Source organism: Myripristis murdjan, chromosome 13 (assembly GCF_902150065.1).
Source record: "Myripristis murdjan chromosome 13, fMyrMur1.1, whole genome shotgun sequence".
NCBI lineage: Eukaryota > Metazoa > Chordata > Actinopteri > Holocentriformes > Holocentridae > Myripristis > Myripristis murdjan.
Genome location: NC_043992.1, coordinates 31,211,813 through 31,228,299, shown reverse-complemented (window position 1 = coordinate 31,228,299; position 16,487 = coordinate 31,211,813). Strand labels below are relative to the sequence as shown.

General features: G+C 39.0%; 3 protein-coding genes across 3 annotated transcripts in view; 1 reads left to right on the top strand and 2 right to left on the bottom strand.

The window, feature by feature from the left end:
• LOC115369725 (uncharacterized) overlaps positions 1-16,487 on the top strand; it is a 216,416-nt gene that overhangs the window by 75,790 nt on the left and 124,139 nt on the right. The window lies entirely within an intron of this gene.
• On the bottom strand, positions 477-6,795 carry LOC115370335 (extracellular calcium-sensing receptor-like). The gene is made up of 6 exons (XM_030067322.1): positions 6,603-6,795; positions 6,085-6,382; positions 5,027-5,821; positions 4,665-4,892; positions 4,131-4,254; positions 477-1,387 (listed from the first exon to the last, which is right to left on the bottom strand). Exons 1-6 carry the CDS (start codon positions 6,614-6,616, stop codon positions 477-479), a joined length of 2,370 nt encoding a protein of 789 aa, XP_029923182.1. The 5' UTR covers positions 6,617-6,795.
• On the bottom strand, positions 8,167-12,394 carry LOC115370331 (extracellular calcium-sensing receptor-like). Its single transcript, XM_030067317.1, has 6 exons — positions 12,201-12,394; positions 11,742-12,039; positions 10,691-11,485; positions 10,329-10,556; positions 9,934-10,057; positions 8,167-9,080 (listed from the first exon to the last, which is right to left on the bottom strand). Exons 1-6 carry the CDS (start codon positions 12,230-12,232, stop codon positions 8,167-8,169), a joined length of 2,391 nt encoding a protein of 796 aa, XP_029923177.1. The 5' UTR covers positions 12,233-12,394.

Genomic DNA, 16,487 nt, shown 5'->3' with positions numbered 1-16,487 from the left:
TCGATTCCATTTCTGTATCAAAAATGCATTTTATTGTTAATTCATTCATTTAATTTCATATGATACATTTTTCAGTCATGTTTTTAATATGAGAGTAGATAAACTGGGTGAGAAGATAGACTGTAATCTCCTATTTCTAGGTCATGATACAATACAGTTTGATACAGCACATTAAGATAAAAAAAAAAATTCTGTGTCAAAGCGAGTTCAGTTTGTAACAGTAAACACAGAAAAACAATACAAACCAACAACAACAACAACAACAACAAAAAAAAAAAAAAAAAAAAAAGCAAAACACATTTTACCTTTTAATAGCTGTGGTTGACATTCTGATTCGTGTGTAACACCCATATGTACTCCTCAGCAAAATGATTAAAAGCAACCATAATCAAATATAATAGCACTGATGCATAAAATGCCTTTTTAACTAAACCTTTTGTCATTCTCCTAGGCCTACATATTTATTTCACTCTTCATCATGACTTTAATGGCATTTTACCCATCATGTTCTTTTTTGTATTTTTCTCTGGTTTAAACAAGATTATGTAACATTTTGGAATAAAAATACAGATGAGCAATCCAAAACTAGAGGCCAGAATGGCAAATATCTCCACAGCCACACTAAACTTCCCAGGGGAGCTGACATAAGCTGGGATAAAGGTAATCCAGACAGCACAGAAAATCAGCATGCTGAAGGTGATGAATTTGGCTTCATTGAAATTATCAGGCAGCTTCCGAGCCAGAAAAGCGAGGGCAAAGCAAAACATAGCCAGGAGTCCTATGTACCCAAGCACAGCCCAGAAACCTACAGATGAACCCAGGGCACATTCTAAGATGATTTTGTCTTTAAAGTGATGAAAATTCTTGAAAGGAAAAGGAGGCGAGATTGTTAACCAGAGGATACAAATGACAACCTGTATGAGAGTGAAGGCCAGCACACTGAGTCTCTGCTGAGGAGGTCCAAACCATTTCATGACATTACTGCCTGGAAGTGTAGCTCTGAAGGCTATCAATACCACTATAGTTTTCCCCAGAACACATGAGATGCAGAGGACAAAGGTGATGCCAAATGCTGTGTGGCGCAGCATACAGGACCAGTCAGAGGGCCGGCCAATGAAGGTCAGAGAGCACAGGAAACACAGAGTCAAGGAGAAGAGCAGCAGGAAGCTCAGCTCAGAGTTGTTGGCCTTGACTATGGGGGTGTTCCTGTTCCTGAAGAAAATGACTGCCACGGTCACAGTCATAATCGTTCCTAAGGAGGATGACGCTGTGAGCAGTGCACCCATAATTTCTTCATGTGATAGAAACTCGGTCATCTTCTTTTCACAGTCATCTCTTCTCTCGTTTGACCAGAATTCAGCATGACATTGCACACAGGTGATGGAATCTAAAATGTGATACCACACAAATATTAGAAGCTCTCAACTAAAACATTTTAATTAATAGTCAAGATGAAATTGGCAACTAAAACAACTTTGGTTCTATTTTTAGCAAAACCTTCTGCTTATTTAACTAGACAAAAAACAAAAAAAAAACAAAAAAAAAAAAACAAAACCTAAAGCTGCACTAAGTGAATTCAAACCACTAGAGGGTGTTGAGAGCTCAAACTCCATTTGTAAACAAACTGATTCAGTCCTGCTTCCAGGGTTATGAAAGATATGAAATGGAAATGAGGGTCACATTTCATCTTGCTAGGCTCTTCTCGGATCACTTAGATTATTTTGTCTTCGACCTCCAACTGAAAAATGGGGTGAAGCTGCAGACTTTCAGCTACAAGGCAAGCTGCTTTGAATGAACTGAGGCACTTACATGATTAACCTAAAATGACTTATTTCTTGTAGTTCCTGTAAACATTGGAGAGATTGTTTGTCATGTGCCTGCTGGGCCTTATTGTGGCAGCTCATCCAGTGGGTCTGCTGGAGCTGTAGAACATGAGATACCAGGAGCGCTGGCAAATATGATGGTGATGTGCATGATGATGTTCAAGGAAGCTTCCCTGATGGGGTGATAAAGTCAAGGACAGAACTACTACATCAACCTACTGGAACTAATAGCAGTGCTGAAGTTTCTTCAGCATTTCAGTGGTTGGTTGAGGAAAAGAAAACAGACATGCCTTGACATGCTCAACTGGTCAGTGATGTCAGAAATGCAGATCCCCTGACATGCTAAATCAGGCAGTAACAGGAGGAGATTTCTGGTAGCAATCTCCTCCCTAAGGGTCTTTTGGGAAAGACCAGTTTTCATCCATCCTCTCTTGAAATGTTTCCCTCACAGAGCCAGAAGGCAGTATCTGGTGAGAGTCCAGTGGTGCTTTTAAATCATTGTCAATTAAGATTGCTCATTGTGATATGAGTGCCCCAGTCTAGGGGTTGACCCAAGAGGGGCCACACTCAGACCAAACTCATCCTTTGTTGCTAAAAACATAGGGAGTTAATTTCAGTCATGGATGATTCAGGAAAGGTTGGATTTTTTGTGTCCGTTGCATGCACTGGCATGCTATGTGGAACGCATGTCCCCCCTCAGAGCCTCTCAGCAATGGTGTGGTATGGTGAAGGAAGCCTATGCGTTGGCAGGCAAGGACCCTCCACGCTCCTCCATGTCAGTTCTTGCACATTCCACATAAGTGTGGCAGCATCAACAGTGTTATTCAGTAGGATATGTGTCGAAGATATATGTACATCACTTAAGTGTGTATGTGGTGGTAGATTCCCCGTCTGTTGATTAGTTTTACCTACTGGACATAGGTCTTTCTCCAGGTTTGTGCTGGACACAGAAACAGTAGACCTGTGTGTGCCATCACCACATGTGTTGGGTATTAACAATGGCTAGGAGATGGCTTTGTTGAGGCTCCTCCTTCATCTACTTGAAGGAGTAGGGAATTGGCCAGGGCAGCTGACATAACTGGCAATATTACTCTCATTCAAGCTGATGGGGGGGCAGGCTTCAGGGTCCACCCCCTAAAACCACAAAGCCCCGTTGGAGGGCAGAGCTTGTGAGAGGTAGAACAAAAGTTATGAATGATATCTCTAGTTCTACGACCACATACAGTGAAACAGTTGTTTTCTGAGCCCTTGTTTGGCTGAGTACGTATATTCAAATTTTCAGTGAGTTGAGATGAGCATATAGTTACCATTGGTAGGTTTTGTTTTTGTCCAATACAACTTGGTTATTAAAAAGGTCCTGAAGACCTGAGGAGGTCACCAAAAAAAAACTATATACTAAAACATACTTGAATAAATACCTAGCCCATTTTTATTAAAAGTTGTAACATCCTCAAGTACATCCTTACGAGTAATTCATGATGAAAGTTTCACTCATCCAAAAGATCTCTGAAGGGCCTTCAAAGCTCTGTGAGTCTAAAAAATCTAGGACATAACGAGTGCAGAACACTAGCGTTATGTTGTTTGGAGTAAATGTAATTTTTTTTTTTTTGGTCATTTTTGGAACTTGAAAGCACCAGCATTTGGCTGAGTTCTTTCTGAGTTCTTGATGACATGTGAGTAGATTATAACCCCTTTTTTTTTTTTTTTAGGTGACTTTTAGGGAACTTTTCTTGTAAAGTCCAGTGGAAGGCGGTGTGTGACAATCTTGGTAGTGCAAGATGTCTAATATAAGTGTAATATAAGTGTATTTTTGACAAAGAGGAGAAAATGGTTTATGCATAAAAAATGAAAATGTACTGTATTATCAAAATTAAAGATGTTGCTTTTAAATTTGAGAACATAGCACCAAATTAAAAATTCATTAATTAACCCATTAACCTAAAATATTCAGGGATAGGCTCCATGTTTCCATGGAAAGGATTTATCAGTTAGCAAAAATTCTGAGTGTATGACGCAAATTAACATTTAGTTACCTAGAAAAAACACTGCAAGTTACAAATTACCTGCTTGCTTTTTTTTTTTTTTTTTTTTTTTTAAATTGCCATAATGGCATCAATCTGCTATAACTCAGAATGAATTTTACAATACCTGGTATTAAAAATGTACTGCAGATTAACTTTAAATGTGTTGCTGAAGTGTACTATGTAACAACACTTACAAATTGGTGGTATATTTGAATATTTTCTTGCTTGGTGATACTGAATGAACATACTTTTTCCTCTGATCCATCAAATAATCCTAGAGTACCTGTGGTGTTGCTAATTTCTCCCTCTGCACATGGTATACAGTCATAGCAACAGACGGGCTTTCCTTTCTGCAGGACCTTGCGTGTTCCTGGAGGACAGCTTTCACTGCAAACTGACAACGGCACCTGCATAAACCAAAAACAGTGTGAAAATGAGCATGAAGCAGCAGGAAATAAACATATAGGCTTGCACTTTGGTATCATTGCAATAGGATGAAAATGCTGTATCCCCAACTGTGGTGACTTTCATTCTTTAAATTTGAGGATTTACATGTCTGTCTATGGGTTTAAGTTTTACAGACTTTGGGTTTATGAAACCATTTCAGATTTAACTACACAAACTGAAAATGCACAATTATCAAGCTAAAAACTATGAAAAAACTATTTTCTTGAGCTCCTTGTAAGCTGACTTTCTGGACATTCATTTTTTTCACCCAGGAGCACCAATATGTTGTTGTTTTTACAAGCTACTATTTCCCATGAACACAAACTGAACATTACATTTCAGTAATATCACTCATAATACAGTAACCTACCTGTTTTGAGTTCTGTGCCCACATTAAGGACTTATTGTACAGACTTAGCTGTTTGTCTGCAGGTAAAGTTGTGTCATAAAAACCAACAGTGACAAACTCCACAGTGCCATTCTCTCTCGGCTGCCAGTTTATGATTTCATACTTTGCAGCTGGGTCTCCATTCTCATTAAAGTAAACCTGCTCTCCTTCCTTTGTTTTGAACTGAATGTTTTTTATGTACTGCAAAATCTAGTAACAAGTAAATTAATTTAGTCCAGTGAACTCAACTTTTATGAACTTGTACGAGTGATACTGTTTTTATCCTTCATGTAAAAAAAAAAACATAATGTAAACTCATTTTTTGCAATCAGAGTTCAACTCACCGTGAATGGGTTTGGCTGTACCTTGTTGCTACATAATTTTTCACAGCCAAGAGCACTATGAAGTGCATGAGCCACAGAATATACTCCTTTGTAGATATTGTTAAATATGGGCATGAGTGACATATCAATGAAGCTATTTTCTAGCCCAGACACATCTTCATATCCACTGCAGTATCTCTGATTTTCTTCTGAGCTCTTTGTCTTCATAAACCTACAATCAAATAGTGTCTCCCAGAACTCTGTGAACAATTCATTACTTGATGAATTGAGTGACTTGACATCCAACATGAACTCTCTCATGCCTGTGACATGGGCCTTGGGGATTGCCAGCCCTATAGCACCATTCAAGATGTGGTGCCCATCTACAGTTGCAGTGTGGAAATCAGTGATCCAGGCCTCAGTGCCGACCCACTGATACCCAGTCAAGTTGTGGTGGGCAAACTTGTGTATTAATATATCAAAATCCATAGGTGACAGGAAAGCAACAATTACCTTTGAGGTGGAGGCTTTGATGATGTCAATTATCCTCTGTATCTTTTCAGGTGGATCTTGTCTAAAGAAGGATACGGAGTACTCCAGACAGATGCCCAGTTGTTTGGCAGTCTCTGTGAATATGGCCATGCCGTTATTGCCATAATCATCATTTGTTCTGATTGCCCCCACCCAACTCCAGCCAAAGTGTTTGACCAGCTGGGCTAAAGCTCTGCTCTGGTAGTAGTCACTGGGTATTGTTCTGAGGAAGGATGGGTAACGGACTTTGTCACTGAGACAAGCACAGGTGGCAAAGTTGCTCATCTAGAGGGCAGAAATGAATAATAATGCAAATTTAAAAATAGAATTTTATTTTATTTTATTTATTTATTTATTTATTTTACACAGGACAACACTGGGCACATTAGCAATGATATCTGTGAGCAGATGAATGAATTACAGTGTGAAGTTCATTTACAATTTTTTTTTTTTTTTCTGTAATAATAAGTGAAAAATTTAACTGTAACTAAGGTTTATTACTAGAGATATAATTTTGCCAGAATTTATTGCTCACAGTTGCTACCCACCAATGGGATGTGAAAGGGTCCAACAACAGTGGCTATAGCCATGCAAGAAGAGGAGGAAGTGCCTCCCATGATCGCCACCACTTGTGTTGGTCTGGGGCAGGGTGCCGTGGAAGATGTGGCTGTATCTTCATTACCATTAGCCAAAGCCAGTGTCACACTCACTCCCCTTGCAATGGACCCACAGGCATCATAGATCTTATATCCCAGAGAAATGCCAGGCAGTAGGTCTGTGCTGTTGTTAATCTCCTCAATGGCAAAGAGCATAGCCTGGACAAACTGGAATTCTCTGAAATTCAAACTTGACCCATACTGAGTTATGAACATGAGAAGTGAAACTATTTTCTGATTGTTGAGTTGGGAAAAAAAAAAAAAAAAAAAAAAAAAAAAAAAAAAAATATATATATATATATATATATATATATATATATATATCATTTTCATTTCAGCTGTTTTGTATATTGACATTTTCACATCCTTTATCTCACTTATTATGAGAAACCTGCTACAGTATGATTTACCTTGTGCACTGCATTGGCGATGGTCTGTGCGTGTAGTTATCCTGTCTGCTCTTCCAGCTGCTGTGGAAAGAGAAGATTCCACCCAAGATAATGTCACCATTTTAGAAAGCTGCGGGTCCTCTGGCTCCCCTCTCTGCCTACACACTGGCTCCTCAGCCCTAGAGAGAGACGCCACCAGCAGCAGCTGCAGCAGGGCAAAACCCTGCTCCTGCCAGCTTTGTGTGGACATCATACTGTATCTAAGAGACAAACTGTGGCAGCTGTATCTCATGCATCCTAGTAGTGTTGCAAGGTTTGCACCCCTATTTATACATATTGGCAACGAACACCAATAGTAACGGAACTGTGACATTACATCACTTTGGGTTGAAGTGAAGATCCATAGAGAAGGGAGGTGCAAAGTGACTGTAAAGCTCTTCATGCCAATATCTTCTTTTTTTAAAAATATGTATGTCAGGAATATATAGCCATACAAATTTTGGTGAAAAAAACCCACATGTGCACTGATTTTCTGAAGATCTGATTTTGAAACATTATGTAACTGAAGTAGTATAGTAACTTATGAAAGCATGAAAATTTAATTTGTATGAGATGCATTACAATTAGGGCTGAAAAATGATACATTTTTTAAATTGCGTCAATCAGAAGGTTTTTCATGGCAATTCAAGAAAACTAGTCATCCAGTGGGCCACAAGTTGTCTTGTCATTCATTGTGTCTGTCGTTGGTATTCAAGTAGCTCACCAATGGCAGCATACATTGTGTTATACATGGTGGTCAGAGTTCAACACTGCATTAATTTGTGTTCATGTTTTATTAACATGTTGAGATCCTCAAATTAAATGTATGTCTTCACGTGTTAACTTTGACTATGCATTTTCAGGCGTATTAATCTGGACAGAGATAATTTTTGATATGGTGCTAAAATGCTTATGTGGACAAAAAATCGTTTTAGTTTTAAAATGCAGTTTTAAAACAAATACATTACACTACATCTTGAGATATGTGATGTAGAGGTAAAATTTTGGCCTTAAGTGGTGCTAGAGGATTAGACTTATAGGGTCACCACAATCAAGAGGAGCCTTACTTTGGGGAGTATATTTGTCAGTATATCATGGCAACCCACTACTTACTTTTGCAATATTTGATGTACAAAATTAACTTTTTGATCGGAGGATGGCACTAGAATAAAGGTCACGAAGTCAACAAAGCTCGATGGGTTCATCTACTAAGGAGCATGAACATGTTCAGCAAAGTTAATGGCAATCCGCCTTACAAATTTCAAGATATGTTGCCTTGGAGTAAAGCGTTGGACAGGCATACGGAAAGACTGGCATGGCCATCTTTCGGCCCCATCTGCCAGCTGGAAAAAGCCCTCTGTGGTTTGCAAGAGTAAATTTGCTAGTATGATTGAAATTATAGCAACAACATTTATTGAAAGAATAGGGCTTTGCTATATGTCAATTACAGAAGCGATGTATAATTGTAACAAAATGGTATTGATGCATAAAATGTTATTGAAATAAACTTCTTCTCTCTCTTATGCCTACACATTTCTAGCAGTCTTCATAGTGACTTTAATGGCATCTTACCCATCATGTTCTTTTTTGTATTTTTCTCTGGTTTAAACAAGATTATGTAACATTTTGGAATAAAAATACAGATGAGCAATCCAAAACTAGAGGCCAGAATTGCAAATATCTCCACAGCTACACTAAACTTCCCAGGGGAGCTGACATAAGCTGGGATAAAGGTAATCCAGACAGCACAGAAAATCAGCATGCTGAAGGTGATGAATTTGGCCTCATTGAAATTATCAGGCAGCTTTCGAGCCAAAAAAGCGAGGACGAAGCAAAACATAGCCAGGAGTCCTATGTACCCGAGCACAGCCCAGAAACCTACAGATGAACCCAGGGCACATTCTAAGATGATTTTGTCTTTAAAGTGATGAAAATTCTTGAATGGAAAAGGGGGGCTGATTGTTAGCCAAAGAATACATATGAGAACCTGTATGAGAGTGAAGGCCAGCACACTGAGTCTCTGCTGAGGAGGCCCAAACCATTTCATGACATTACTGCCTGGAAGTGTAGCTCTGAAGGCCATCAACACCACTATAGTTTTCCCTAGAACACATGAGATGCAGAGGACAAAGGTGATGCCAAATGCTGTGTGGCGCAGCATACAGGACCAGTCATAGGGCCGGCCAATGAAGGTCAGAGAGCACAGGAAACACAGAGTCAAGGAAAAGAGCAGCAGGAAGCTCAGCTCAGAGTTGTTGGCCTTGACTATGGGGGTGTTCCTGTTTCTGAAGAAAATGACTGCCACAGTTGTAGTCATGATTGTTCCTAATAAAGATGCTGCCGTTAGCAGTACGCCCATAATCTCTTCATATGATAGAAACTCGGTCATCTTCTTTTCACAGTCATCTCTTCTCTCGTTTGACCAGAATTCAGCATGACATTGCACACAGGTGATGGAATCTAAAATGTGACACCACAAAAACATTAGATTTGCGTGGAAGCTCCAAAACAAAATAACTTTGGTTAAGACTGGTTTTCTTTTAACTTTTCTTCTGGAGACCCACTTTTCAAAAATGACAATTGTTACCTAACTTACATCATGGCACAGACATTATATCCTTCTTATCCTACTAACTATTTTATTTTAGGTGAGTAAAAGTAAATTTTCTCCACAAATGGCATAGGCATGCCATATGGGCAAAACATTGAGCATACATTCAGTGCAAACTGAGTGTTACTGAAATCAAAATGACCTGAACAACAACCTCTCAATAAGTGTGATCTGATTTGTTGTCTCAGTTTCAGTTATAACAAAATGAATAATATCAAATGCAAGAGACCACATTTTCTCAATGAATGCAGTTTGTTTTTTTTCCCAGGAAGTGCTACTAAATAATCCTTTTTTCATCTGTTTTAACAGAAATATATTCACAATAAAGTTACAGTTATTGAAATCAAAATGATCAACACAATCCAGCGGTACCAAGCTGTGGGTCTCAACACAGAAATAATACATTGCTAATGTATTTTTTCTGCTCACAAAGCAGCAACTATGTAACTATTTCTATTTTTTCTGTGGCCAGCAATTGTGATTCTAATAATGATTAGGATTAATACCGGGCAAATTGTTTACAACATACTTTAATTTAATTACTTTAAATGTTCATTTATTTTATTTATTCATTTATTTTTACAATCATTTGTAAGATACATCAACACTTAAATACTGGGGTTATTTTTCAATATTTTCTCGACTATTAAAACTGGAGCTACGTGACTGAATCCCTTATCCACCTGATCCATTAAATAATACCTGTGGTGTTGCTAATTTCTCCCTCTGCACATGGTATACGGTCATAGCAGCAGATGGGCTTTCCTTTCTGCAGGACCTTACGTGTTCCTGGAGGACAGCTTTCACTGCAAACTGACAACGGCACCTGCATCAACCAAAAACAGTGTGAAAATGAGCATGACGCAGCAGAAATAAACACATAGGCTTTCATTGTGGTATCGATCCTCTGTGGGTTAAAAAAGATTTACAATCTTTGGGTTTATGAAAGTGTTTCAAGTTAAATTACGTAAAGTGAAAAAATGATACATATTACTCATGTAACAACAGTGATATGTTGTTGTATTACAAGTCACTTTTTGAAATGAATAGAAATTCTGCACTACAATACAGCTCATGTAAACAATACAGGAACCCACCTGTTTTGACTTCTGTGCCCACGTGAAGGACTTATTGTGCAGATTTAGCTGTTTGTCTGCAGGTAAAGTTGTGTCGTAAAAACCAACAGTGACAAACTCCACAGTGCCATTCTCTCTCGGCTGCCAGTTTATGATTTCATACTTTGCAGCTGGGTCTCCATTCTCATTGAAGTAAACCTGCTCCCCTTCCTTTGTTTTGAACTGAATGTTTTTTATGTGCTGCAAAATCTACGAAGATAGATATTAATTTAGTTCATTATATGTCAACCCACCCTGCATAAGCTCTGCAGAATTTCACTCATTTTGTCATGTTCATGTCAGAAGCATATAATGTTGACTAGCATTCTGACGTCTGTGCTCACCATGAATGGGTTTGGCTGTACTTTATTGCTACAAATTATCTTACAGCCGAGAGTATGATGAAGTGCATGAGCCACAGCATACACTCCTTTGTAGACATTGTTAAATATGGGCATGAGTGACATATCAGTGAAGGCATTTTGCAGCCCAGACACATCTTCATATCCACTGCAGTATCTCTGATTCTTTTCTGAGCTCTTTGTCTTCATAAACCTACAATCAAATAGTGTCTCCCAGAACTCTGTGTACAGTTCATTACTTGATGAACTGAGTGACTTGACATCCAACATGAACTCTCTCATGCCTGTGACATGGGCCATGGGGATCGCCAGCCCTATAGCACCATCCAAGATGTGGTGCTTATCCATAGTTGCAGTATGGAAATCAGTGATCCAGGCCTCAGTGCCAACCCACTGATACCCAGTCAGGTTGTGGTTGGCAAACGCATGTATTAATATATCCAAATCCATGTGTGAGAGGAAAGTGACAATTACCTTTGAGGTGGAGGCCTTGATGATGTCAATTATCCTCTGTATCTTTTCAGGTGGATCTTGTCTAAAGAAGGATACGGAGTACTCCAGACAGATGCCCAGTTGTTTGGCAGTCTCTGTGAATATGGCCATGCCATTATTGCCATAATCAGCATTTGTTCTGATTGCCCCCACCCAAGTCCAGCCAAAGTGTTTGACCAACTGGGCTAAAGCTCTGCTCTGGTAGTAGTCACTGGGTATTGTTCTGAGGAAGGATGGGTAACGGACTTTGTCACTGAGACAAGCACAGGTGGCAAAGTGGCTGATCTGCGGGGTGGGGGGCGGATATGAATGATAATGCCAAGTTGAGGATACATATTCTGAAATATTTCACTCAGGATAACATAGGGTACATAAGCAATAAATCTCTCAGAGGTGCATTTACTTTGAGCGGGATGACTTATATTAAAATAAACTTTATCAGAGCATTATTAGAAAAATAATAATAATTAAAACTGTGGCCAAGGTTTACTATGAGAGATAATAATGCCATAATGCCATACTTTTTACAATTGCTACCCACCAATGGGATATGAAGGGGTCCAATGACAGTGGCTATAGCCATGCAAGGAGAAGAAGAGGTCTCGCCTATAATGGCCACCACTTGTGCTGGTCTGGTGCAGGGTGCTGTGGAGGCTGTGGCTGTATCTTCATTACCATTAGCCAAAGCCAGTGCCACCCTCACTCCCCTTGCAATAGACCCACAGGCATCATAGATCTTATAGCCCAGAGAGATGCCAGGTAGTAGGTCTGTGCTGTTGTTAATCTCCTCAATGGCAAAGAGCATAGCCTGGGCATACTGGAATGCTCTGAAATTCAAACTTGAACCAACCACGTTTTGAATTTTAAACTTGAGAATAGTTTCTGATTATTATTTGAGCAGACAAGTATTTCTTTTTTGTCATTTCAGTTAATTTGTATGTCTACCTATCTCTCTCTTTTATCTTAATTATTATGAGAAACTTGCTACAGTATAATTTACCTTGTGCACTGCACTCGCGATGGTCTGTCCATGTAGTTATCCTGTCTGCTCCTCCAGCTGCTGTGGAAAGAGAAGATTCCACCCAAGATAATGTCACCATTTCTAGAAAGCTGCGGGTCTTCTGCCTCCTCTCTCTGCCTACACACTGGCTCCTCAGCCCTAGAGAGAGACGCCACCAACAGCAGCTGCAGTAGCGCAAAACCCTGCTCTGACCATCTTTGTGTGGACATTATACAAGCTGTAGGGGTGGCATCACATGTACCTTTACAGGGGCAAGGAAGAGTTTGCTTCCATATTTATATACATGTTTAAAATGCATGACCAATAGTAATGGTCTGACAGTGATGCACATCCGTCTTGCTCCACATGAAAGCAATAGAGGAGGGATTAGCAAAACAAATGGAATGCTCTTAATGGGCTTTGGCAAAATTTATTATTTAAGATTCAGATTCAGATTCAGAAAACATTATTTGTCCCCGGGGGGCAATTTAAGGCACATTTGGGCAGCATGACTTAAAAGAAGATAATAAAATAAATAAACAAACAAATAAACAAATAAACAGTGTATACACAGTACACATTAGTAAAGTCTTTCATTCTTTCTTTCTTTCTTTAATTTAACATCCACTTTGCAATCCACTTATTGACCTGCAGGTCCTGTGGGTAAATCACAGTTTTGATTTGTTATGGATCAAGATAATAAAGTTCTGAATAATTTTGGGTGAGTTGTGGTTATGAAAAGATTACAATAACAATATTAAGTGCCATAAAAAGAATCTTCTTTGTTAAATGAAGTTATTTGCCCCCATGATTAATCCATCCCGGCATTGTGTAATGTTATGCAAACAGATTCCTGCAGATGTGGTTTTAATTTTATTTATTTATTTATTTTTTTTAAGATTACCACCATGTTGGGCAGTTGCAGCTGGGTGAGCTGCTAATGCAGGCAGAGTCAGATTAATTTATAGCTGATCCCTGCATCACTACAAGTTATTTTATCTAATAACTGATGTTTAACACTTGTGCCACTAGCTTGGGGGATTTTGTGGAAATCCAAGTACTAGGGGAAATGGGTTTGTGAAGGACAGGTCATGAAATCACTAAAGCTGATAGGGTTCATCCACTGGGTAGCATGAATGTGCTTTCCAAATTTCATGGCATTCTGCTCATTAGATCTGATTTCTCAAATTCAACACTTTGGACTTTGGGTGGCTCTGGCGTAAAGACAACAGGGTCATCAAACTCAAGAGCAACCTACATTTGGGGAAAATGAATGCATTCATCATGGCAGTCCACTAATTAGATTTAGTGGTATCTCATGTGCAAATCTGACATTTTGGCCAGAGGGTGGTATTATGGTAATGGTCATGAGATCACCAGAACTGAAAGGGTTCGCTTTCACGACAATCTGCCCAATACATTGTGAAACACAAAATTCTAAATTCTGGCCAAAGACTGACACCAGAGAGTGGTGTTAGAGGAAATGTCATCAAGTCACCACAATCTAAAGGAAACTTCTTTTGGGGAGTATGTCATCATTGCAATCCATGACATAATTTTATGATAGGATATATCCAAAGTTGATATTTCAGCTTAAGGGAGGTGCTAGAAGTACAGTCATGAAGTCAACAAAATTAACTGGATTCATCCTCTGAGGAGCATGAATGTGCACATTTCGAGATATGATAGTCTAATAACCTTACACCTAGGTTAGGGTTAGGGTTAGGGGTTATCAGCAAGAACAACAATAAAAAAACAAAAAAACATTATGTAACTAGAAGTAAGAACTGTAAATACAATATACCTAGTGCAACAGTGATTTATCAGGAGAGCTGACATAAGCTGGGATACAGATAATTGAAATCATTATCTAGATGATGAAAGTAAAATATTTTGCTTTGTTGGAATTAGGAGGCAGCCTGTGAGCCAAAACAAGCAAGTACAAAGCATAAGATAGATGGGACTTCAATATAGCCTATCCTAGCCCAGAACCCTGTAAGAAATCCAAAGGCACACACCAAAACATTAATATTCCCCCTATAATGTTTGATATGCTTGAAGGGAAAGGGGGGTTGATTGGTAACCAAAGTATGCAAATCACAACTTGGATGAGACCGAAGGCCAGATTATTGATTATTTACTTTGCAGATCCAAGCTATTTCATGTGACTCTCTGGAAGCCTTGAAGGTTAGTAACACAAACATAAAGTTAAAAAAGACACTGCCATTGATCCCAAATGCTGTGTGGTTAGGTAAAGGGTTAGGGTTAGAGTTCACAGGGCCAGTGAATATCAGAGAACACAGGAAATACACAGTCAAGGATATGACCAGCAGGAAGATCAACTACGATTTGTTGAGATGTTTCCCAGAAATTGGAGAGTGTTGTTGCTATAAGCATTGTCAAAACCATTTCCAACATAGAAAAGGTAGGCTTCATTGGCAAACTGTGGGTCTGTGAGTGTTGTTGTATGGATCAGCAACACAAAGAACAATTTCAGGTTAGTTGTGGTTATGAGGAGATTACAGTAACAGTGTAAAGTGCCACAAAGAGTTATATTCTATGCTATACTAGGTCATTTTTCTTCATACTTTATCTCTCCGGCCATTGTGTTTTGTTATGCCGGTGGGACCATGCAGATGTAGTTTTGAGTTTTTACATATTTGTACAAATTTGAAATATTGGCCTGTGGGGAGCCTTAGAGGAGAGGTAATGGGGTAATCAATATAAAGGGGAATCTTCCTTTGGGTATATGAATGCATTCTCCAAATATCATGGCAATCCACTTATTACATTTAGTGATATTTTAAGTGTAAATCACTTTGGCATTTTGGCTACAGAGCAACGCGATAGAAATGGTCATGATGTCATAGAAATTAAGAGGATTCATTCTCTGGGGAGCATCAATGTGCTCATCAAATTCCATGGCAATCTGCCCAATAGACTTATATTGTGAGATATCAAATTCAACATTTGGTCCAAGGGTGACATGGGAGGAGAGGTGATGGCCTAAAACTGACAGGGATTGGGACTGATAGGAACTTATAAGGATGAGTTGGCTCAGCAAATCAGTTGGCATTCCCCATGTGTTACATTTAGACATGTGTTGTGTACAAGTCAAATGTTTGGCCTCATCTCCTGGGTAGTATGAATGTGCAATTTCCCAATCCAAATCCAATAGATTTGAGACATGAAATTTGACATTTTGGCCATTAGGCAGAGGAATGGTCAAAAGGTCATTATAGTCTATGGAACCTTCCTTTGTGGTATAGGAATGCACTCACCAAATATAACAATACAATCCACTACTTAAAGAAACACTGTGTAATTTTGTTATGTTTTACTACCATCTAGAGGGTATTATTGCCCACATCTGCATAGTTGAAATGTGTGTGTACTAAACTATTAACACCAGATACTACAGACCAGCACTGCCCCATGTAGCTGGCATCAGCCTGGCTATGTGTGTGTGTGTTAGCGAGTGGGGGATTTTCCGAAAAAGCAAACACGGGGCTGGGCCAATTTGGCTAATTTAAGAGGTGGAAGTCTCACCAGCTATAATGGTAAGAGTGGATTGACTAGTATTGATCAACTACACTTGTGGACCTCCAGTGCTGTGTTATGGTCACATTTGAGCAAGATAATTATCACATATTACACCTTTCATTTTGTAACGTCGTGTATACAAATTTAACATTTCAGCATGAGGGTGGTGTTACAGAGATCATGATGAGGTCACCAAAATTGAGAGGGTTTGTCCTCCACGGAGCATCAACATGCTCATCTAATTTCACAACAGTCTAACCAATATACTGTGAGATACCAAATTCGACATTTGGTCTAAGGGTGACACGAGAAGAAAGGCTATGGAGATGTCAAAATTGACATAGTTCATTCCTTGGGAAGGAAAAGAAGCCTCAGTAAATTACTTGGCATTCTATCCATTAAATTTAGAAATATGTTGTGTGCAGGTCAAAGGATTGGCCTGCCAGGTTCTTCCACTCAGTAGCATGAACATGCTTTCCATATTTGACATATCAACTGCAACATTTAGGACTGTGGGCAGCTACTTTGGGGGGTATGACTGTGCTCATCAAGTAACACTGGAGTCCACTACTTAATTTTGTGATACCTTTTAAGCAAAATTGACATTTAAACCCGAGGGTGGCACTGAACAGAAGATGATGAAATCAACTCAACTGACTGAATTCATCTTCTAAGTATCATGAATATGCACATTTCGAGATATATTATCTTGGTGTTAAGTGTTGATAGACATATGAACTAGTC